At 42.0% G+C, this 22,704-nt stretch overlaps 1 protein-coding gene across 2 annotated transcripts; it reads right to left on the reverse strand.

Annotated features, from left to right (window-relative positions):
* Positions 1–746: 746 nt before the first annotated feature.
* On the reverse strand, positions 747–14,128 carry LOC309711156 (leukemia inhibitory factor receptor-like). 2 transcript variants are annotated; one of them, XM_082541237.1, is made up of 18 exons: positions 14,037–14,128; positions 13,776–13,910; positions 8,915–9,060; positions 8,673–8,823; positions 8,323–8,586; positions 8,087–8,213; positions 6,938–7,074; positions 6,712–6,857; positions 6,469–6,622; positions 6,292–6,353; positions 5,789–6,011; positions 5,196–5,375; positions 5,014–5,115; positions 4,776–4,934; positions 3,283–3,411; positions 3,088–3,181; positions 2,927–2,993; positions 747–2,748 (listed from the first exon to the last, which is right to left on the reverse strand). In XM_082541237.1, the coding sequence occupies exons 2-18, from the start codon at positions 13,837–13,839 to the stop codon at positions 2,263–2,265; spliced, it is 2,691 nt and encodes an 896-aa protein (XP_082397363.1). In that variant the 5' UTR covers positions 13,840–13,910; positions 14,037–14,128; the 3' UTR covers positions 747–2,262. The 2 variants fall into 2 exon arrangements, with proteins under 2 accessions (XP_082397363.1, XP_082397362.1); XM_082541236.1 differs by having other exon boundaries at positions 13,776–14,119.
* Between the last annotated feature and the right edge of the window lie 8,576 nt (positions 14,129–22,704).

The raw sequence follows: 22,704 nt of genomic DNA on the forward strand, positions 1-22,704 counted from the left end.
TGTGCAAAACAAGTGGCATTTATATACAGTGTGGAGTGCATAATGTTGAAGTTCCAGTAGTGAAGCTGAGGTGTCTATGACGTGTTCAGCAGTCTGATGGCCTGATGGAAAAAGCTGTCTCTCAGTCTGCTGGTACGGGACCGGATGCTGCAGAACCTCCTTCCTGATGGAAGCAGTCTGAACAGTTTATGGCTGGGGTGACTGGAGTCCTTGATGATCCTCCCCGCTTTCCTCAGGCAGCGCTTCCTGTAGATGTCTTGGAGGGAGGGAAGCTCACCTCCAATTATCCGTTCAGAGCACCGCACTACTCGCTGGAGACATGCACTAAGAGTAGAGGTACCTCAGAAATACGCTTAATTATATCCTTATATAGTGTTTGATACACATGCATGTTACGACCCAGCTCAAAAGCCGCAACATAAAAAAGGAGACAAATACCGTTTGTCAGAAGAGGGTTTTTTTTTCTTAAAATGGAATACCAGGTTGGCTAAAATGGCTGGTGCCACCAAGGCAAAGACAAGTGAGCTCCCTGGAAGCTTGCCTCAGGTATGCTTTTATCCACACCTGACTAGGTGTGGCCAATTAGCACCAGCTGAACACATTGAGGAGATTAGCGGCTGCAGAGGGACGTAACAATGCAATCATCAACACAGCAGGTCACACAGCCTTCCTGGTGCTGTACTGTTTCTCTCCATATGAACAGACTTTGAAGGAAACCAGACACAATCAAAGCATTAAAAAAACACTTCTTGTTTGAAGCTTCTTGTTTTATTGGTTTACAGCATTGATTCAAAGGTGATTTCTTGGTTCTTACAGACAGAGATCAACAGCAAAGACCTCTCAGCAGCTACATGAAATATTCACATTTTTTAATAAGGTAGGACACACATAATCAATCGGTCGGTACTGAAGTCCTCTCTTCATTGTTCATTATTTATTTGCTTCAATATGATGAGTTGAGTTTCTGTGGTGATGGCACAGAGATTCAGACACGTCATTAAAGTAAAAATGCAAACAGCTGTAACTTGTACAGACTTTGCAGTCAGGTTTGCAGAGATTCAACACAGAAAAATAATTCAAGCTTTAGAGGGGCTTCTCTCAAATGTCTGACTCAGTGGAACGTCTAGATACATTTAAAGAAACTTTTAGAATTTCTTAGAGATCGGTTAGCAATGCCCTAGGAACATCTAGGATAAACTATGTATTCACTGACAAAGGTCACTGAGGTTTTTGCAGTCTCTCATAATTTGCATGGAAGATGCTGAGCTGGCTGCAAACACTCACCATTTACTCTCTGAGTAAGTGCAACAGAAACAGAAAATGTTCCCTTATAAAGTAAAACGTTAAATGTGATGATAACATTAGTAAGACAAAGCCTTTACTTAGAAGGTGAAGAATCTCCATTTCCAGTTTGTGGCACACTTTTTTCACAGTTTCATTACAGTTCAGAGAGCCGTTAACAAGTTATTTCTAGACAAGTTCAAACTTCTGGCAACCTGCTAGTAACCAAAGCAGTTATCAGTGGAGCACTGTATACCCGTTTGTGACCAATTTCTTGTCAACTGACAGTCAGGGAGCACACATTTTTCCACAGCGACCAGTGGTTGTACTCTCTGATGTGTCCCTAGTATTGTGGGACAGAGCCCTTAAAAATTAAGTACCTTGAGGGATACAATGTCCCGTCATGAGAGCAGTGTTTCCAGAGTAAATTCAAATAATGCCCATTTGGTGCCACTTGGACACCAACAAGAGAAACCTGTCCTTTTCATGTCTTAAAGAGACCTTGATGTGAGCCAGCCACAGGAATGACTGTACAGTAGTGTCCGAAACGAACAGACCCCAAAGGTTCAACAGCAGCATCTTAGAGCAGTGTTTTTCAAACCCGCCATTCATACTGTATGTGTCACTGATGTGGTGACAAACAAAATAAATTTGCAGGGCACAAAATCTTTGAAAACCACTAATGCTCTGGTCCACTAACATAATTGGCTAACAACAAACAACTAGGATTATAATTCAGGTGTGAGTGTGTGAGCATCTAAACAGAAAAGCTTTAATGCCAAAATGTACTCCTAGGATCTCATTTGAAAGGAAACATCTTCTATTTTCTGAAAATGTCCTGTTTGTGTGAATGAAACTAAACTCACACCTAACTTTAGCTGAGTTGCTGATGACCTGGTGGATGAAGCTAACCAACTATGCAGTAGTTAACGATGCATAAAGTGCCTGAATAAGGCTTAAATGTGTTCACATATGCAGCAGCTAGTTGGATGTCTTCTGTGGTAGCAAAATGTATGTGGACACACAGGATATGGGACTGTTTGGGTACTCCTCTAACTCAGTTGTGGTAAAGGTCTCATCAGGACTCTGAGGCTGGTATCCACTAAAGCTTCTGATGAAAGGTATTCCCTCATGGACCTCGGGCCCTGATTTGACTTCACGGTCCACACTTTGCAATACCAGGTTGTACGATGGGTTGTACGACGGATTAGGAAATACGCCATTGATTGGAGAAGATGGCAAGCCTGGCTGAGATGTGAGGCCTGTAGTGGGTAAAGTGAGACATGGCTGGGATTTCTTCAGAGGCTTATTGTAGTAACCTTTGGGAGTCTGAGAGAAGGTAAAAGGCTTGTAGTCCTGGTCAACATCAGGCTGTGGTGGTCTGAATTGATCATGTAGCTTAGGAATATCCAAGACCTCTCTGTAGTAACTCTGATCAAAATGAAGATGATGACTCGTATGTTCATCCTGAAAAACAGAGAAAATGACCTCACATTCACAGGAAAGATATCTTGGTGCTTAGAGATTAGGATAATGGACTATACAAGGAAATCAACAAATAACTGAATAGTAGAATATCCTGATATATAGATGCATCATTAGCTGGCCAATGCTACATGATATAGTACTGGCCATCTCAACTTACTGGTAATGTCAGCCACTGGTCGGTCAGCACTGGCTTTGGGATTGGAGGATAGACTTTGTGTTTGATGCTGTTGGGTCAAAGAATGCATCAAAATTTAAACAAAACCAATTATTGGAAGCAAAAGTGGCAAATTTCACAGAAAATAAATGTGCATTGCTTACCATGCCCATTGTCTGTAGCAGATAATTGTGCTGACAGACAGAATAAGAAAAACTGCTCCCAGGGATATCAAGATCAGCATTATCAGTTGATCAGCTGGTGAAAACAATGAACCGCATCGAGTAAATCAAAGAAAATGACAAATGTTGACAGTCTTACTAAAGAAAATAGTCCATATGGGGAAATAATTAACCTACCCGGGGGATTCAAGGTGACACTGATGGATAAATTACCACAAAGTCCAAATGCTGTTGATGCTGTCACCGTGAAGGTGTACATACTGATGTTCAGGTTCTTTGCAGTGAGGCTGGTGGCTTCAGGATCATCTAAATCAACACAGAGTGACCGCCATTATTACAACATAAATACATGTTTACGATCATCGGGCAACACTGGAGACTTACTTTATTTATCTCAGTTACAAGCTAATCTTTGTGTGTGGAGAAACAAAACCAGGACTTTGTTATCAGTAGAGAAACTTAATAGTGTGATTAAGTGTGTCATCGTCCGAGTGACAATCAATTTGTAAACGACACGTCGGCAACATGTTTCAGTTAACACCTTAATACTACAAAAGATGCAAGAAAAAACTTGATGTACAGCAAATCAGTTGAAGACATAATTTTTGACATTTTTTAGTATAAAAGACTTTCAAACGAATCTGATATTTTCTGCCACCAATTTGAAGAGTTATAGCCCTTAATATTTCATCCAATTACAACCATAAAACAGGCATGGTTTGTTTTACGTTTGTGCCACAAGGGGTTGTTATTTCCATTTGTTAGATCTGGCATTATTAACAGTTTCTAAGTCCAAGATAATGGAAAAAAGTGGCATCATGGTCAAATTAACCCAATAAAATCATCATATGCCAGGAGGTAAACACTAATGATGGATTAAAATCAGCTAACAGAGCACCTATGGAAAAGTGCTGATCCTTTGACTTCTAAGAACCTGGCGCATCAATTGATTCATTTCAAAACCATACACAGAACAAACATTACACCCTATAGGAGGTTCCAGATGAAACTACAGGCTACGTATCACTGTCACATCTGCAATGATTCGTCACCAGGCACGTTTTTGCACATGTTTTGGGACTGTCCTGTTGTATCCAATTTTTGGGTCTTTGTGAACTCTGTGTTATCTGAGGTGCTGGACGTTTTTTATATTCCCAATCCTGGTCTTTGTCTCCTTAATGATACCTCTGAAATCTCCTTAAAACAAATACAATGCAAAATGTTGTTCGCTGCATTCACATCCGCAAAGAAGACTATTACAAAGCAATGGTTCAGTCCTGACATTTGTATGGAATCATTCTGGATACGATGTCTTATCCGTGTTATTAATTTTGAACATACCACAGCAAAATTAAATAAAGCTCGACCCACGACTGTTGAAGTTTGGAAAATCTTCTCATCCAAAGTTATCTCCTGGAACAGGCACTAACTGTTTTTGACTGTGTTTTTGTGTTTTTTCTTTGCTGTCCCTATGCCTTGTGACCAATGTTTGCTTTGCTACTGCAGTTTACAGATGTGCTGTATATGTCTGTACCCCCCCCCCCCCCCCTCCCCCAACCCCGTTTTAAATCAATAAAATGTTGATCACAAAAAAAAAAAGTGCTGATCCTATACTTAATGTCCAGACTGAAATCTTAGCTGGCCTGAGTGAGTATGCCTTCATACTGTACCTGTGCTCACGTTAAAAACGTTCCCGCTCTTGTCCTGGTAGTAGAGAATATATCCATGGATGGAAGCAGTCTGCTTTTCCAGAGGTATGGGCTCCCAGGATACCTCAACAGCCGAGTCTTCCTGTTTGTATTTGAGTTTAAACAGCTCGACTCCTATTTCTGGAAAGATGTGACATGCATAAAATACACTGCTGATTGAACCATCGCATTTTGTGAGAAATCACTGAATCAGTCTTACTGGTCTCTCTGATGTAGCCCTTTCTTCTCTGTAGTAGCACCGCAGCTCCCTCAGTGCAGGCGTATATGGACAGCAGGTATCTCCGACCATCTTCAAAGTTCTCTGGAACAACAAAAGGAGCTGTGCTGAAACAGATGCAAATATGATCTGCAACAGTTTTGTAGGCAAAGATGAGGACGTACTTGAAAAAACTGTGGTATGAGTTCTGTTGGGAGGCACTTTCATCCACTCGAAGGTGCAATTACCGAAGACTGGACACCAGTCCACTATGTAGCCACAGCTGGCGTTAGGACTATCAGGCCAGGACAGGAAGAAGCTACCATTGCTGCCACTGATCCAGGAGGTCTTCACCTCGGATGTATCTGAAAAAGACTCTTTAAAATTAGATTTTACAACATACTCCACTTAAAAAAGGAAGAGGTTAAATCAGTATATATAGTTAAACCTTGAGAATTTTTCATGGGTTTTAAAAACAGTTTCATGCACTTTTAAGGCATTTAGCTTCCCTTTGCAGACCAATAAAATGTGCAAAAATGTACATACTCATCATGACTTGGATATATAGAATATAAACACAACAATTACAAATTTGTATACTTATAATAGATATAATCTCAATCATGTGATCATGAAAACTGCTATTCCTTTTCTGCATTAGTTTGGAAACCCCTTTGCTTACAGCCTTCTGCACAGATTAGATAAAATCAAACCTCTTCCCCAAATGGAAATCAAAGTGAGCTTATCTGTAATGTGTGGTGCTCTGTTAGCTTCATACCTAGATTGCAGCGGGGGATGATGATGGTCGATGGTGATGAGCTGCCGTTTATGTTTCTAGCCGTGACAGTGACCATGTACTCCTCACTGGGGTCCAGCGTGAGTGTAAGACTGTGATTGCTTCTGGACACGTTGGTTTGGTTTGACTGATTTTTGTCTTTGGTCTTTGCCCAGGACACTTTGTAGTCAAAGATTTCTCCATGGCTCTGATTGGTCAGTGGCACCTGTGGAGACGTAACATCAAGACCTGAAATGGTAACAGTGTCCTCTGAAACATCACTTTCTGACTGTATAAGATGTTGCACTGATATTTTGTCAAATAGATTTAATAAAGATATTTTTTATTGCATCAAGTTGTGAGGAAAAAAATGAATCCAACATGCAAGTACCAAAAGCTCTAGTTCTTCTAAAGACCACTTGAGGCTGTCTCCAAAAGTCAGTTTCCAGATTTAGACCTTACCAAGAGGCCTCATAAAAGCCTTGTAAAAGCCAACTTGGACTCACCTTCCAGGAGATTACAGTCTGGTCTGCCTTCACCTTCATCCACACGTCAAGAGCATCTGGAACTGTGGTGCAACCAGACAAACGACATCTGTTACATTCACAAACCTTTTAGGTCTTTATCTTAAAATATTTTTTATTTTAAGATTAAAATAAAGTCTTAAAATAAAAACTACTTACCATCACCCTTTGTGCGGATTTTGACACTATTGCTCCAGTCACCCCATTTCCAGAAATGCTGTGCTGTTCCACATCGGACCCTCACAACATAGTCCCAGTGTGGTATCAAGTCCTTGATGACTGCAGCTGTGAGGCCAACTCCAATGTTTTCAGTCTACAAGGACAAAAATTATGTTAGCTGACTTCAGTGAAGACTTTTACTTTGAAAAGCCAATACCTTAGCCTCCTTTTTAATCTACTCACTTTGGTATTAGAGTTTCCATCACTGACATCTACTTGGCATGTGATGTTGAGATTACTGTACTTCTGCACAGTCCAGCTCCATTTCAGACTGATGTTTCTGGGGTTCACAGTTGAAGCTGCCACTTTGTCTGGCACGACCATGTGCACTAAAACAAGAGATCACAACAATCAGCTGATCTTAAGGATTAAAAATAATCATTTAACCAAATTTTATTCAAAGCTTTACCTCTTTTGGTCAGGTCCGCGTTGTCATGGATCTCGAGCTTTCCCAGCCGATTAGTTGCTGTTAAGGTCCAGTTCCTCTCAGCTGCATCCAGCTTTACTTTTTGCGAGCATTTACCTAAACGTCCATTGATGCATGAGCTAAAATGTAAAAAATATACACCGCTATTACTAAATATTTACAACTAAATAAATACAGAGGCTAGCAGGACTGCACATTCACTAGGAAGCAAAGTAAGAGTACATTTTAAATTTGTCATTGACTGAACTCCTTATTGCTTAATCAATAATGTTTGGTGCTTTAAAGTTTAGTCTATAGATCCCAAAATGTTTTTGCTTTGATGGTCTTTTAAATCAGAGCATTTCTCTCAACTGCTTGAAACTACTTTTATAAATATTCAGGTTTTTGGGTTTTTTAAGAACTCTGGTGACGAGGTGTAATGTGTGCAGTTTTCACTGCAAATCATATAAAGTGAAATTAAAGAAGAATAGCCCTGAAAACAACTCCACTGTGATTTCATCAAGGACGTTCTCTTTGTAAACTCACTTTGACTTTTGACCTATATGGCATTACATACTGTGAGAAGCATAACTACTGTTTATCCCATAATTAATCAATTTGTTTTTTGGACTATGTTTATTCTGGGCACTTTATTTTAGTTTTCAAATAATGTGTTAACCATCTCTGCGTGTGTGTGTGGCTTATACTTGGATATGCATGGAATTTACAAAGGAGAGTGGCGCACTTTAAAAGGGAATGTTTTGACAAGGCCTGATATGTTGTAGATTTTCACTCTAACTAAAAGTAGTAAACAGGGCAGCCTGTCTGTCTGTGATAGCACTGGAGTCTGCATGCTCTCGCAGTAGAGCACTTTGCTTTCTGACTATTATTTTTTCAGGTTTTTTTCCCCCAATAAATCATCCTGCAACTGAAGTTGTATAGCAAGTGCTCATTTTTGTAACTTCTGACTACAGATCATCGAGATCATCTAAAAGTACTGTTCATCAACTTTTTGTTCTTCTGAATCTGAAACGGTCTGCAGTGGTTTTTAACAAGGTGTCCAGTGAGGTGTCTTATTTTAAGATTCACACCCTCAGATGCTTCCATACAGGAGACTGTAGATATATTAGGGGTGGTTGGGTCTTATTATACCTTCCTTGGAGCTGATATGTTCTTTCCATTGCAGGATGTTCGTTTGCTGCCCTTCCTACGTTCCAAAAACAATCGATTGATTCCAGATCCCGGGTTTCACACTTAAGATCACTGTCATCAGGAGGATCTAAGTTTGTGGCAAATACCAGGAAAAACAGAAGCACATTTAAAAGAGAACCATTTATTTACAAGATCAATTTGAGAAACCACAATCTCAAATGCTACATCATACTTACAGCTGGCGTGAAAACTGGCTCCGTTGATGTTTCCTTTGGTTGTTTCACATATTACATCACTATAGTTTTCTGATTCTTGGTCCAGGTGAACAGTCAGGGAGTGCACATGTTCACTGATCTTTGTAGTTGTTACATTAGTGCCTTTGTAGTCATATAGAAACATTGTTTTAATACTTTCCCCATCTGGCACCATGCAGCAGAATGTGGCTGTGCTGCCCACCTCCAATATTTGGTCTCTTGGGAGAACCAGTATTTCACCCTGGTCTGAAGAAGCACAGTGATAAGAATAAACGAGACTGTAAAGTGTTTAAGAATCAAAAAAGATCAAATGATTTGAACTTAATATTAACCAGGTAGCGTCTTCTGCATCCATGGGCTTGATTGGTTGTTGTATTGGGACCTGAGCCGGACTGAATGGCGAGCACACTGCGATGGTAAATGGGAAGTCCATTTCCAGGAATGAGTAGATCCTATCTGTGCAGGTGCCACAACAACTTCACCCTACAACATTATCATAAACACATTAGAGGAACAGCTTTTTGTTTGGAGGCTACAGAAGTGAGGATTATAGTTACCCATAATAATCTCTTACATTGTGTTCAGGTTTGTCTGCAATGAGAAGCTGCAGCTCGTACACGAGCCCATCTCGTATCACAGAGCAAGAAGGGTCATCTTCCCACTTTAACAGGAAACTGTCGTAGTCAAGAGTCACATTCTGAGGTCCACAACGCAAAACACCTAAAGGAAGTGACCACAGGACATTTTATGGTTAAAGTGACCTGAACAATTCTTCACAGTCATCGTTGGGCTATTTGAACAGCAGTCAGTGAGGACACAGCCAGTGGTGCCAATAGTGTCGTCACTGCCCGGGCATCAAATACTGATGTTTTGTTAAAGATTTTGTTAAAAACTGTTGCCTAAAATGGAGTTCATCTATTCTTCATTTGAGATATCCTTAAAAGGTGTGTCAATTCCCATAGATGTGTCACCCTGTTCAAAATGCCCAGCTTTACAGCAAAACATGTTTACAGCCTCATACAATTTTTTTTTTTTTTTTTTTTTTTTGCACTTGGTAACAAATTTCACTCATGCAGCAACTGTTTAAGTTGTATTAAGACTCCTCATTATACATTTCAGGCCCATTTTGACTAGCAAATGGGTCCAAATAGGGCACTAGTTCTCTCTTGCCTCAGCTAATTCAAGTAGATTCATCTGTTCTCCGTGCTGAGGGTCAACCTGCTTTCATCTGTGAAAAGAACAGGTTGTCAGAATGTCCATCACTGCAATCTATGGCAGATGCCACTCGGACGTGACGATGGATAACCACCCTAATGAAGTCAGTTTCTGATTGTTTGGTCAGAAAGATTCCCTGCCTCTCTTCCTTACTCCCACTCATCTCTGCTATCCTCCTTATTCAAGATTGCTTCAGTCACTCCCATACTGAAAAAACCTTCTTTAGACCCTAACAACTTGAACAACCTCCGTCCGATATCTAATAAGTAGTTGCAGTTCAACTTCATTCACACTTGGTTAATATAAAACATCTACAAGAGATTTTAATCTGGTTTTCGTTCATGTCACAGTAAAGAAACTGCTTTACTTAAAGTCACTAATGATCTTCTAATCGGAGCCGACTCTGGTCATTCTCATCCTTTTAGATCTGAGCTCAGCCTTCGACACCATCTTTCACTCTGTCCTTATAAGCAGACTCTCCTCTCTTGGCATCTCTGACCAGTGTTGGTGAAGTTACTTGAAAAAAGTAATCAGTAACTAATTACTGATTACTTCCCCCAAAAAGTAATCCCGTTACTTTACTGATTACTTCTTTTCAAAAGTAATTAATTACTTAGTTACTTAGTTACTTTTTAAAAACACGATTTACAACCTGAAGAGGTGATAAAGCGATAGATCTTTCAGCCCAATTCTACTTTTTCTGCATAATCCATCATACAAAATGTAATCAAATGGAAAAGTCTCTTTTTAAAACTTGCTTTATTAGTTTTAATCTTTTAACTTTATGGATCAAGCAAAAATTTAATTATATGCAACATTCTCTGACTTGAAGAAATTAGTTTAACATTTAAACCTATTTTCTACACATTCCAGCACATAAAATAAAATATTTTTTGTGTTTACACTCACTCTTTCAAATAGATGCAAGTAAAACACAGCAGAAAATAAATAAAGTCAAAGACTCAGTGGTCCTGTTGCTCTATTTTCACCTGTAAAGCAGGACTGCGGTAGGCGGAGGTTTACTCTGGTGCAGGTGTGCCGCGGTCAGTTGAAGAATCCGCGACTTTCTCTGTGAGTTTCCCATTACGTCATGGCGCACTCGGTGCTTGCTTGGAAGTTTAGGGTTTTTTTCGCTGTAAAAAGAAGTTTTCTTCCCACGCACGATGGACGCTAATGTTTTTGTCACTTTTTATGGAATCAAACTCAAAGTAAGGTCAGTACTTCCACGCTTTAAATGCTGCACTCTCTCCCACAATCGATATGTGATCCATTGTTGATCTGAACACAGCTGTTGTCACTAACGGCGCACTCGCTTACGTCACTGTCGTGAGACATTCTCGCAAAAAATCACGGTTTTAGTAACGCAGTAACGCAGCGTTCCTACGGGAAAGTAACGGTAATCTAATTACCGATTTTGCAATAGTAATCCCTTACTTTACTCGTTACTTGAAAAAAGTAATCAGATTACAGTAACGCGTTACAAGTAACGCGTTACTGCCCATCTCTGTCTCTGACACACAGATATGATTGAACCCCTGGTTTCAATCATATCTCCTCGACCGCTCCCAGTTTATTCAACTGAAATCATTCCACTCTCGTCTATTCCCGGTCACTTCTGGTGTACCCTAAGGTTCAGTCTTAGACCCTCTTCTCTTCATAATATACATCCTCCCTCTAGGTACCATTTTCCACAAATTTGATCTTCACTTTCACTGTTTTGCTGATGACACCCAGTTACATCTCTCCTGCAGACCTGATTCCTCCCTCCCACCTTCTTCCCTTACAGAATGTCTATCCGAATTAAAATTCTGGTTTAGCTCTAATTTTCTAAAGCTCAATGAGGATAAAACTGAAATCCTCCTTATTGGCACCAAATCCAACCTTTTGAAGGCGAAACATTTCTCACTCACCATCGATAACTCCACAGTTTTGCCTTCTTCTCAGGTTAAGAGCCTTGGTGTCACATTAGACAGTTCACTTTCCTACAAGTCTCACATCAGTAATCTCACCCGTTCTGCCTATTTCCATCTACGCAACATTAACAGATTACGTCCTTCTCTTTACACACAGTCCACGTCCATTCTTGTCCACGGTCTTGTTACCTCCCGTATTGGCTACTGCAATTGTCTTTTGCATGGTCTCCCCCAAAAATCCCTCCATAAGCTTCAACTGGTTCACAACTCTGCTGCTCGGATTATCACCAGAACCCCGTCCTACCAGCACATCACCCCTGTTCTTCAGGAATATGTCTGTGAAGGTTCTCAGTCATCCAGGTCATCGTAGTCAAAGGAGCTTGCAAAGAAAAGCGTCTGGACTTCTTTAAGTTGCTTGAAGACGTTTCACCTTTCATCCGAGAAGCTTCTTCAGTTCTAAGGTCAAATGGTGGAGAGTCCCAGATATAAACCTAGTGGGAGTGACCCCCCACAGAGGGACAAAAGGACCCCCTGATGATCCTCTAATCGCCTGGAAGTTCTTCTCCTGGAAGTTCTTCAGGAACTTCACTTCTTCTGCTCACCTTCAAGGCCATTCATAACCTCGCACCTCCTTACCTTTCTGACCTGTTAAGCACTACCTTTCCTGCCCGCTCACTTCGATCTTCTTCTGTCCAGCTTGTTGTGCCTTATTTTGGCCTCACCACCACAGGAAGCAGAGCTTTTAGCTGCTCTGCTCCCAGGCTGTGGAGCTCTACCACCAGATATAAGAAACATTGGTTCTCTCCCCCAGTTTAAATCTCAACTCAAAACCCATCAGTTCAAATCTGTATATTCACTGTTTGTTAATTATATCCTGTGCTTTTGTTTTATTGTTCTTCATAGTGTCATTGTTATATTATGTGTTTTTATCTATTGTACAGTGTCCTTGGGTGTCTTGAAAGGCGCTTTAAAAATTAAATGTATTATCATTATTATTATTATTATTACAGCAGTGGCATGGTGGAGGTCATTTTGTGGAGCTCTGGCAGAGCTCATCCTTGCAGAAAGAAACAGATACAGGTCCTGCTGCTGGGCCCTGTCCAGCTGTCTTACCTGTCTCCTGGAATTTCCCCAAACCTTTCTGATTCCAAGATATTTCCTTTTTTTTTTCTTTTTTCTTTTTTTTTTTTTGGGGGGGGGGGGGTCACCATTGGTCCAGCCACAAACTACATGTTTCATTTCCTTTAAGCTCCCTTCATAAATACTTAGATCAAATATTGCAGCCTACCCTGTCTAATAATACTGTTTAATACATTCCACATACCTTTAATACATTTCTATTATTCTGTAATATTTTATTATACATCTTTGTAATTTTTTATATATTTTTGTTTCCTTTCTTCTGTATTGTTCTATTATAATTTGCCTGTAAACAACATTTACATTTCACCTGTAAAAGCCACTCTTCTGTCAGTGATCAATTTTATGTTCTGTCACCCACCCATCGCTCTTTTTTTTTTTAAAAATCACAAGTTTTCTGGGGGAACCTCAGAGGGCACAAATAGTTTAAAAGCCAGTTCACTAACTGGCCACTTGAGAGCTCTTCTCTTTTTACACAATGACTGTTGAGAAAGTTGGAAGGAAGCATTTAAGAAGTTTTGCAAGGGAAGATGGGAAGTTAGAAGCTGACTGTCTGCATAAAGTATGTGGACATAAAGCAAGACAAAAAGGAAATCAATCATGCATTATTGTAGATGTTGAAGACATAGAGCTAACTGTTGGGTTTCAGCCATCATAGCAGCAGAGCTTCAGGGGCAAACATCATAACCACTGCCATGATGCTGGTTTGTGAAGTCTTGCTTCAAAGACAGTTCATCTAGTCATCAACCTCTTGGTCTTTCAAAGTGACCATATTTGGGCACACATGGACGTCTAGAATTTAGGTACTGTTCAATTACACCCACAGAAAAATGTATAATTTGTCAGATATTTGCATTAAAAACAAACTGGGTCAAGAAATCCACACAAATCAGCGGCAGTAAAGCCTAGCAGGGAGCTCACAGTCAAAATAGCCATACTTCTAATACGGCAAAGTGTAATCAAATTTAAATAGGTGGTTAGCAATTAGCAGCTAATGCTCACTGAAATCTGTAGTGTGTGGAAAGCATGATCCCCTGAAACGCCTTGTGTTTGTTATATGAACAGGAAAAACTGCACATAAAAATATCCTGCATGCACACCTGAGAGCATTTACTCATTGGAGCAGCTGAAACACGACATCTTCAATCAAGACGATGAAATACTCACTGTTTTCTTGTCCATCTTGTGTGCTCGTTGTGGAGAGTGACAGCAGTAACAACCATGCGATCATGATAATCCTCCCGTGTTTATTTCTTTGTAGAAAAAAAACTTCATGGATTGAGTCAAATGGTTGCCATAGCTCTGGTGATAAACATTTACAAATGGTTGTAAAGCAGGTTCCTGAGGCTTCCTTTATAGAAACAAAAAACTTTCACACACAAAACACTTTTGTGAGTTTTATTTGAAGACTCTGAAGAGAAAAGTCACCATGTCAGTGTCAGATAACTCCCTGGAGTCGCTCTCCCTTCTCATGTAAGCTTTGGGAAATCATTTCAGTTCATGATTGTGAAATCCATGTGAGCTCCAGTACAGGAAACAGAGCAGTCGCGTTCTCGTAACTGTGACTCACAGCAGCGAGGCCAGACATTCCTCACTTGCTCTAAGATTGTTTTCAGACTTGAAACCTTTTAGAAAAACACTAGTCAGAGAGAGAGAATCGGTCATCAGACTAAGGAAAACACTTGTTATCAGTGGTTCAGAACAGAAGCAGGGAGTTTTTTTTCCAGGTAAACAAAAACAACACGCCCAGATTAAATCTCTTAAACAGAGGCTTCTCAGATCTTGGTTAAGGATGAGATTTCTGTCAGTTCACCTATCAGTCAGTATGCTGCAGTTTTTCCAGTAATGAAAGGGAGGAACAGGAAGAAAGGAATACAAGGAAAATTGAAGATAAGGAAGCTCAATAAGTGCTACATTAAACAATACTTCTTATTAAGAGGCTGTTACAAGCTTTTATGTACTCCTTTTGTTTGGCTTTCCTCCAACTCATCCCCTGACAGCAGTAAAACTGACTCCCCTCCCCCAATTCTGAGTAAAATCCTTTCTGCCTCACCCTGCCCTCTGCTTCCTGGAGTGTGGACATTGGTTGAACATGTCATTTGGAGCCAGTAAATATGGACAGTAAATAAAAGTGTTGCGATGTGCCTGGGATGAGCTCTTAACAGTACAGTAGGACTCACATAGACTGCATAAATGGTGCTTCAGGTTTTTTTCTGTCTTATTGTCACATGTGTATGAAATCAAATCACCTAGCCACGTAGTTTGACTTCACAGACATTTGTGAAAGAGCTCATTGAACTGGTCTAATATAGGATGCTACTGTTGCAACATGTCAGTTTCCTCCCTGTTGAATACTAAGGAGTATGTGGTGTTACTGCAAAGCAGAAGCATTTATGAACCACAGGAAGTTGCTGAAGTGCCTAAAAATCACCAATGCTCTACTTACTCAGTGACTGCAGAGCTGCAAAACTTGCTGACATTAACATCAGCACAGAAACCCGGAGCCAGGGGCTTCATGGCATGAGTTTCCACGGTCAAGCAACTCCTTCGGGTGGTCAGGCACTTAATTTCTTCCATTCATCCATCCTTTCCTGCTTATCCAATTCAGGGTCGTGGCTTTAATGTTCCGTATACAGAAAATGACTGGAAGAAGACACTATGAATACATAAAGCATTTAATTAAATAAGGGGGGGGAAATAAAACCATAAATCATTAAATAAATGTTAATTTTGTGATGTTTTTTTGTCTCTAATATGGTAATAATAAGATAATAACACAACAAAAACTGCTGTTTACACACATACACACACTTTCATGCACAAAGCCACTTTTTAGTTGTCATGAGTGACTGTGAGAAGGAAAATTACCCGAGTCAGTTATCTAATGAAATTCCTCCTTTATCAGTCATTTGAACCAGATCGTAATGACAGGCTTAGTTTTGTTTTCATACAAAGACAACAAAGAAAAGGTTCAGTCTTTCCTTTTCCCACTAAACATCTAAAGAATTCCCTCCACTCCCTGTTTCCACTGAATTTTCATTTCGGAACCACACAGCACTCCAGAAATTCCAGAGAAGGCAAGTGAGTATGTGAGTTTATAATTGCAGTGTTGACTTTAAACTGAGCTACTAGCTGATCTGCAGCTGCACTGAGAGCCGCACTGAGTCACTGGTTTTACTAGACGTGTATTTAGCCACGTCTTCATGTGTGATGTCAGCTGTTGGGAATTTTTTCTTTCTTGTTATCTCCTGTCCACAGAATTATGAAAACACAACGATCCTATTCTAAGGTGTTCTCACCAATGACACACAGCTTCAAACAGTTTTCTCAGATTTCAGCATATAAGAACATTAAGTTGCTTTTTGTAGTCATCATTCTGTGAGACTGTGTACACAGATATTGTCGGGCATGTCCTTTTAAATTATTACATTTATTTTTTTATCACATATACTTACTCCACCATCATGTGGTACAAATTAATACAATTCAGTTGATAAACAGATGGGTTTTTTTTTAATTCTTAACAGAATAATTTACCAGAAGTGACTTTAAATGGTGCCTTTGCTGCTCATTTATAGCTCTTTTGGGGGGGACGTTTCCAGGATATTTTACTTGGTGTTTCAGAGAAACAATAAAGTTTGGCCAGAGGATTGAGTGGACAACCACTGGGTGTGACAGAGTTTCATGACCTTGAGGCATACTGTGGGCTCAAAATATGAATATTTATTCTGGACAGCACAGTGACGCAGTGGTTAGCACTGTTGCCTTATAGCAAGAAGGTCCTGAGTTTGACTCCTCCATCTGGGCAGGGCCTTTCTGTGTGGAGTTTGCTGGAGCTTCCTCCCATAGTCCATGCAGTTAGTGTGGTTAGATTTATGCAAAAAATTAAGGGCTCAAAAGTCTGTTAGACTGGACTTTTTTGAAACACAAATATTTAGAAAAGCGTTTGATATATGGAGCTAAAAAAAAATTAGGAATCATTATATATGTCTAAATTTTGGATCATAAATTATTTTTGCAAATCAGAGACGCTTAAGCAGAAAATGTTTTGAAAAGCCATAAATGAGCCCTTAAAAAATTCTCCAACTTTACCTTGAACATCTTTATCTAGAATTAGTAGATTCAACCATTAAGTTTCACACAGTTAAAACTTGGACAGAGTTGGGTAATCCCAAATATACGTCAGCACTTATTTTGGAATAAGTCAGGCCAACAATAATCTTCAGGAGTAACTTTCCCCAATCAACCCTACTGAAAACTATGTGATCCAGTCTTTATCCAGGAAACCAGTCAAATTAAATGAACTTCATCAGTTCTGCCAAGAAGGTCAAATCCAGCCAGAATTTTACCAGAAGCGTGCTGATGGCAACTAAAAGCATGTGGTTGAGGAAGGAACTTGCTAATGGACAGTTAAACTAATATTAGTAGGAGGGGCTGAAAGGGTGCCTCAACTACTCTGCTGGAGTCAAAGTAGTCTGTAGCTGTTGCTGGTAACTCTAATATAATTAAAAGCACAACGAATCAGGATATGCAGGAGAAGTAGAAATGCCTCAAGAAGTACACCTAAGTATAATAGCTGTCGGCCCGGGCATTTTGACTAGAGACCGGCCCACCAGGATAAAGATTGAAAATGTGACGTCATTCAGGGGTAAAACCGCAAAAGATTCTGGGAACTTGTGGCAAGAGGTACTAGCGCACGCAGGCTTTCAATTGAACTCAGTTACACAGCGATAAAAAGAAACCCAAAAAATGTCAAGAAGTTGTTGTATTATTAACTGCAATAGCCGGTCGCATGACAGCCACGGGAAGCCGACGGGTAAAGAGATCGTTTTTTTTTATCGGATTAAGTCGTTGAAGAGAAATTTTTTAAGCCATGTTTCCGAAGTAAGAGCCGACGGATGGTCTGGATATACCAAATATAACGTCTCAGAACACTCCAGCTCACATGTTAGTCTGCTCCAAGCATTCCCACAAAGGTCAGAGTTTTGTAGTAGTTAATACGTCATTTTTCATAACATAATTGGTGAAATAGGTTACAAGCAAGTCTGGCGCTGAACAGAAATTGTCGCTCTTTTTTTTTTTTTTTTTTTTTTGGCCTGTCCCGTTTGGCTCTTTTGCCATCAGAATTGTTGTCTAAAGGCGAAGAAAGATGCCCAACGGATTTACTTTACCAAATTGACCATCCCAGCCTTGCCGTAATGGTCCATTTGATTCACCTTTTATTGTTTATTTTATTTTCACTTGCTGAATACGGGACAGACTTGACTGGGGGAAAGAAGGGGAGAAAGAAAGAGGGAAAGAGAAACAGCTGAGAAGAGGGACGGGGGAGAAGGGCAAAAAACAAGAACCAACAGAATGGGCAGGGGAAAAAATGCATATATCAATCACCTGGATCACCTGCTGAGAAAGAAAAAAGAAAACAAGCAGAAGAGAACAGAATAGAATAAACAACATCACAATGATATATGGGAATATAACAGTAAATACTAAATATTAAACATTATTGTGCAGCACATAAGATCAACAGAACACAGTGTGCTTTGAGGTAGCAGCCAAAAGGGTGTAGTTTGTGGGTGTGATCACCCGTGTGTACACCTGTGAGCATGGACGCGCTTGTTTTTTTTTAAAAGGTTCCTTCATGTAATGATCTACTAGAGGGTGTGGGGGGGCCACAGCCCCGTCCTCCAGGGCATGAAGCAGGTATGGAGGAGATCAAAACTCCAGACATCCAGAGGCCCCCAGAACACAAGAGACCAAGGAAGACTAACAGAGGGGCAGCCGCGCCACTGTCCCAGAAAGAGCTGAGGAGAGTCCCAGATGAGGGCTCACTCAGCAGCCGCGGAGCAGAAGCCAGGGGGAGTTGCAGTGACGCGCCCGTGAGCTCCGCCGGCAGCCAGCTGTGCCTGAGTGACTGAGCCCCAGGCCGAGAGGCCGGGGGCACCCCACCTCCGAAGTGGCCCGAGCAAGCCCCAGGCCCCGATAAGCGGCCGCCAAGGAGTGAGCCGGTGTGTACCTGGACGCCCATCCCCGGACACAAAGAACCACCAACGCACCGATGTCTGAGGGAGTCCGCCACTGGCAGGGGAAGTGGTGGTGGGGGGAGATAGGCCTCCAAACCTTGGAGGGCCTGAGATGTCCCCAGAGAGGTGGCGTCTGATACCCAGCCTGACATATAGACACAGACATACAGGCACACACAGACACAAACATCCATTCCCACCCTCATGCTCTCATATGCACTTACTCCACACTCAACCAACGTGGAGACAGATATAAAGAGACGCTGTACACACGATCACACTCCCCAAGCGTACTCTACAAACCGGGTCTAGGTACCCTTGCCCCTGGAGGGGGGAACTGCACCCAGACCCAGGTGGTGTTTCCCTTTTCCCTGCTACCTGCCAGAGAGCAGCAGGTAAGCGCATGGTCCCTCCTGCTAGCCCTCAATGTCTACGTGTATTTAACATTGAGAGGTGGGCAACGACGCCAGGGGTGGGGTGTACACCCTGATGGTACTTTGGATTCCGTGTATCGTGCCCACCCCCAAGATCCTATATGTATGCGTAATGAGAGTGTGAGTAATGTGAATGTCTAAGTTGTGGGATAAAATTGAGGCAGAGGCAGCCAGAAGGGGACAGAGGGGGGAGTGGCCTCCTCTGCACCCTGGTGACATACCCTTACTCCAAGGTCCTGCATGTGTGGGTGGTTGTGGTGGAGCGGGAAGAGGGAGGCAGCTGGAGATGGGGAGGGAAGGAAGGGAGGGGCAAGTGACCCCTCCCTGGGGCCAGCTCCCCCGCTGACCCCAGTAGGCACCCCCATACTCTGCGACCCGCCAGGGAAAGGGGGCCCAGGCCCATCCAGACCGGGGCCCAGTGCAGCAGCGCCTCCCAGCCCCACAGAGCCCGGGACAGTCCACCCAACCCCACCACAGAGAAAACTGCACCCACCCCACCATCCACTTATCTTCCAGACTACATAAGACAATAGACGCCCAGGCTGAGCTCTTCCTCCACCTCTCCTGTATCTCCCCCTCCTGCAGAGAGAGTTCCTGAGGAGAGGAAAGCTCCTGCAAGGTGTGACAATTTCCCCCACCAGTTGAAGAGCCCCCCAGGTGGCTCGATGCACCGGGGGCACCCTGCGCCAGGGCTGGGCCCCCATGCACCCACCCGCCCACAACCCCAGCAACACACCAACCAGGACCCAAGCCCCCGAGGCCCGGCCAGGGCCCCAGCCCAGAGACGGAGCGCCCCCAGAACCTCACGCCCATCCCGGACCCACCCAGGGGCAGCCAGGCTACCAGGTCAGTAACCCACGTCCGTCAGCACAGACCCTCCCCTAGCCCCACTGCACGCAGCCGCGAGGAAACAGTCACCTGAGAGCCAACAGAGCCAACAGTACTCAACTGTATCGAGTACTGTGAAATTAATATTTTATGTATTAAAATTGCTACTCCCCTTTGTCTAGAATTATAACAAGCTGAGAACACATTAGGAAACTCAGGTGTTTTAAGTTCATTCGAACCTCTAAGAGGTCTGTGGGTCTCTTGTAAAAGGACAACATCTGCCTGTAGTTTTTTGAGTTGGTTAAATATTTTTAACCTCTTTTCTCTGGAGCCAGCTCCATTTATATTCCATGTAATGAACCTCAGTGTACCCATAGATGTTTGTGTATAACTAGGGATGTATGCTGTGTGCGTCGCTTAGACAGGTGGAGAGAATACGTCACTTGTTCATAAATAAAGAGAAGGAGAGAGAGAAAAAATGTGTGGCGAGATGCTCCCTGAGTCTGACTTTGTGTATGCATAGTTACTAATATAAGTAGGCTTGGCTTAAGTGTGTGTGTCCTAAACGACTGTGTGCGCTGTCTGACTGAAGTAAATGTGCTGCCGTTGAGCGTATGGTGCGTATGTGTCGAAATAAAGGATGTTTGTGGATGAGTGTCGAAGCAGGTGATCGAGGCAGTGAAAGGAATAAAGAAAGAAACCAAGGACAGGGGTGAGCAGCATAAAACCAAGAGGGGGAAAAGAGAGAAAAAAAAACGAGAAGAAAAAAAAACAAAAACAAAACGTAAACATTCCAATTAAATCACTGACGGAGAGTGACGGTGTTAATTCTGCTATGAAATCACACTTTAAGATGCGATTTGATACTGGTAAGTTAAACAGATGTTAATGCAAGTTAGTGTGAGTGGATAGGGAAATGGTGCAGCTGATTCTTATCTGGTGTGAGGTTAATACAGCCACGGAGTGATGTTGGGGTCGCGGTGGAGCTGTCCGTCCACGTACAGCCGGTCCACAGCGATGACAGCGCGGGAGCCCTTCTGGATGAAGCCGCGTCGGATTGGGAAGAGGACCCTGCGTCGTTCCAAGATCTCTTTGGGGAACTGGTCGTTCACACTGAAGTCCGTTCCTTTTAATTCCCTGCCGCGGCTTTTCACATGTTGCTTTTGTTTGAAGTGGCCGAATTTGGCCACGATAGGACGTGGCCTCCCGGCCGTAGCCCGAATGGGGCCGAGGCGATGTACCCAATCGAAGACGATGTTCTTCACAGTGTCCTCCGGCAGCTTCAGGTGGGTTTTGATGAAGCTTTTTACCGTGGTCTCCGCGTCCTCTCCAGCGGCTTCTGGAATACCAGAAAATACCAGATTATCACGCATGCTACGAGCTTGTAGATCAATAACTGTTTCTTTTATTTTTTTATTTTCGTTATTGAGCTGGGTAACATTATCTGTGAGACATTTCACCGACTCCCTTAGCGTGGCATTTTCAGCAGCAAGCGTTTCCACCTGCTGCTGGCTGTACTCCAGGGATTCTCGCAAGCATTTAAATTCTCGGTGAAGAATCTCCACCAAGGACAGCCTTGCGTCGAAACTGGACAATCACTTGTCGATTGACTCCAGTATGTCGGCAATATCTTTGCCGGCTGGCGATGTTGAGCCGGGGGAATCTGCCGGGCGTTGTCTTTTCGACGACGGCGTCTCAGGTTTGGCCGGGGAAGCTGCACACTGGGTCTTCTTCATCACGAGATCCTGAAAGCACTGATCAATATAATCTTGGAGAGTCTCTAAACTCTCCCCGTTGTTCTCCAGGGTGTTGGAGATTATTTACACAAATATTGTTAGTTATAAGACAGTTGATAAGTGTATTTGGTAATACTGAAGCTTAAATGAATTTGTTCAAATCTAAACTACCATTTGCTTTAATTTTCCGCCAAAATCTCCGGCGTCTGACGTCAGTTACAACATGAGTCGCTTACCTTGTCCGTCACTTACCTCTCCCTTCCGTCCTCTTACCTTGTCGCTCTTTTGTTTATTGTGCATAAATAGTGAATTGTCCTGACACAATATTGCGTTTCGCTTCTGTTATTATGGTACATTGACAAAAACATATACTTTTATTCACAGGATAAAACAGTTGCTTTGTATCACCAATTGTCCAGTGCGATTACAACATACAATATTATTGTCACTGCTACATTTCTGTTATGCTACCAGATATTATTTCCACTGCTAATTAATTACCGTTAAGCTCAAAGGTTATATTAATAAACGGTTAACGAATGTGTATTTATGACGACGATTTGTGAGACTGGTAAACTTACCTTTGTTCGTACGATGGTCTTTCGTTCTACACGGTGCATTTCAAGGTCCTGCACCTGTCCGTCGGTAAACTGTACCTGGGCTTGTTGCAGTGACCTGAAGTTACTAAACTTCATGAGTGTATGCACTCACTCCAAGAACCGTATGATTATAAATATGAGCATGGTGAAAGTTGGGCAGCACGCTAACGTCTTTTGTCCACTCTGTGTGCTCGTAAGGGTCTAAACCTTTCACTCCTTTGATTTTTTCCTTGTATCTTTTCTTTGTCTTTTCGTCGAGTCTGTCTTTGTACGGACCGGCATTGTTCTCCTTTTGTTTTGTACATTATTTTTTTGTGCGGCAAAGAAAAAACAAGAAGGTATTGGAACCGGAGAATGATCATTTTGCGGTGCCTCAAATGTTTGCATTTGATGCGGTACTTGGATTCAAAGGAGCTTGCCACTTCACAGACACTTCACATGCGCATGGCACAACATAGAAGAGCTACCTCCACAGGACA

This window comes from Aulonocara stuartgranti, assembly GCF_965226115.1.
Source record: "Aulonocara stuartgranti genome assembly, chromosome: 7".
In the NCBI taxonomy this organism is placed as follows: domain Eukaryota; kingdom Metazoa; phylum Chordata; class Actinopteri; order Cichliformes; family Cichlidae; genus Aulonocara; species Aulonocara stuartgranti.

What these genes read in the sequence shown, in the direction of transcription:
- LOC309711156 (XM_082541237.1), bottom strand. Translation starts at nt 13,839, where the DNA reads ATGATCGCATGGTTGTTACTGCTGTCACTCTCCACAACGAGCACACAA. An exon ending in GATGCAGAAGACGCTACCTG is followed by an intron (nt 8,587 to 8,672) that starts GTTAATATTAAG and finishes GTGCTTCTTCAG; the next exon opens with ACCAGGGTGAAATACTGGTT. An exon ending in ACATATCAGCTCCAAGGAAG is followed by an intron (nt 7,075 to 8,086) that starts GTATAATAAGAC and finishes TTTACATTTTAG; the next exon opens with CTCATGCATCAATGGACGTT.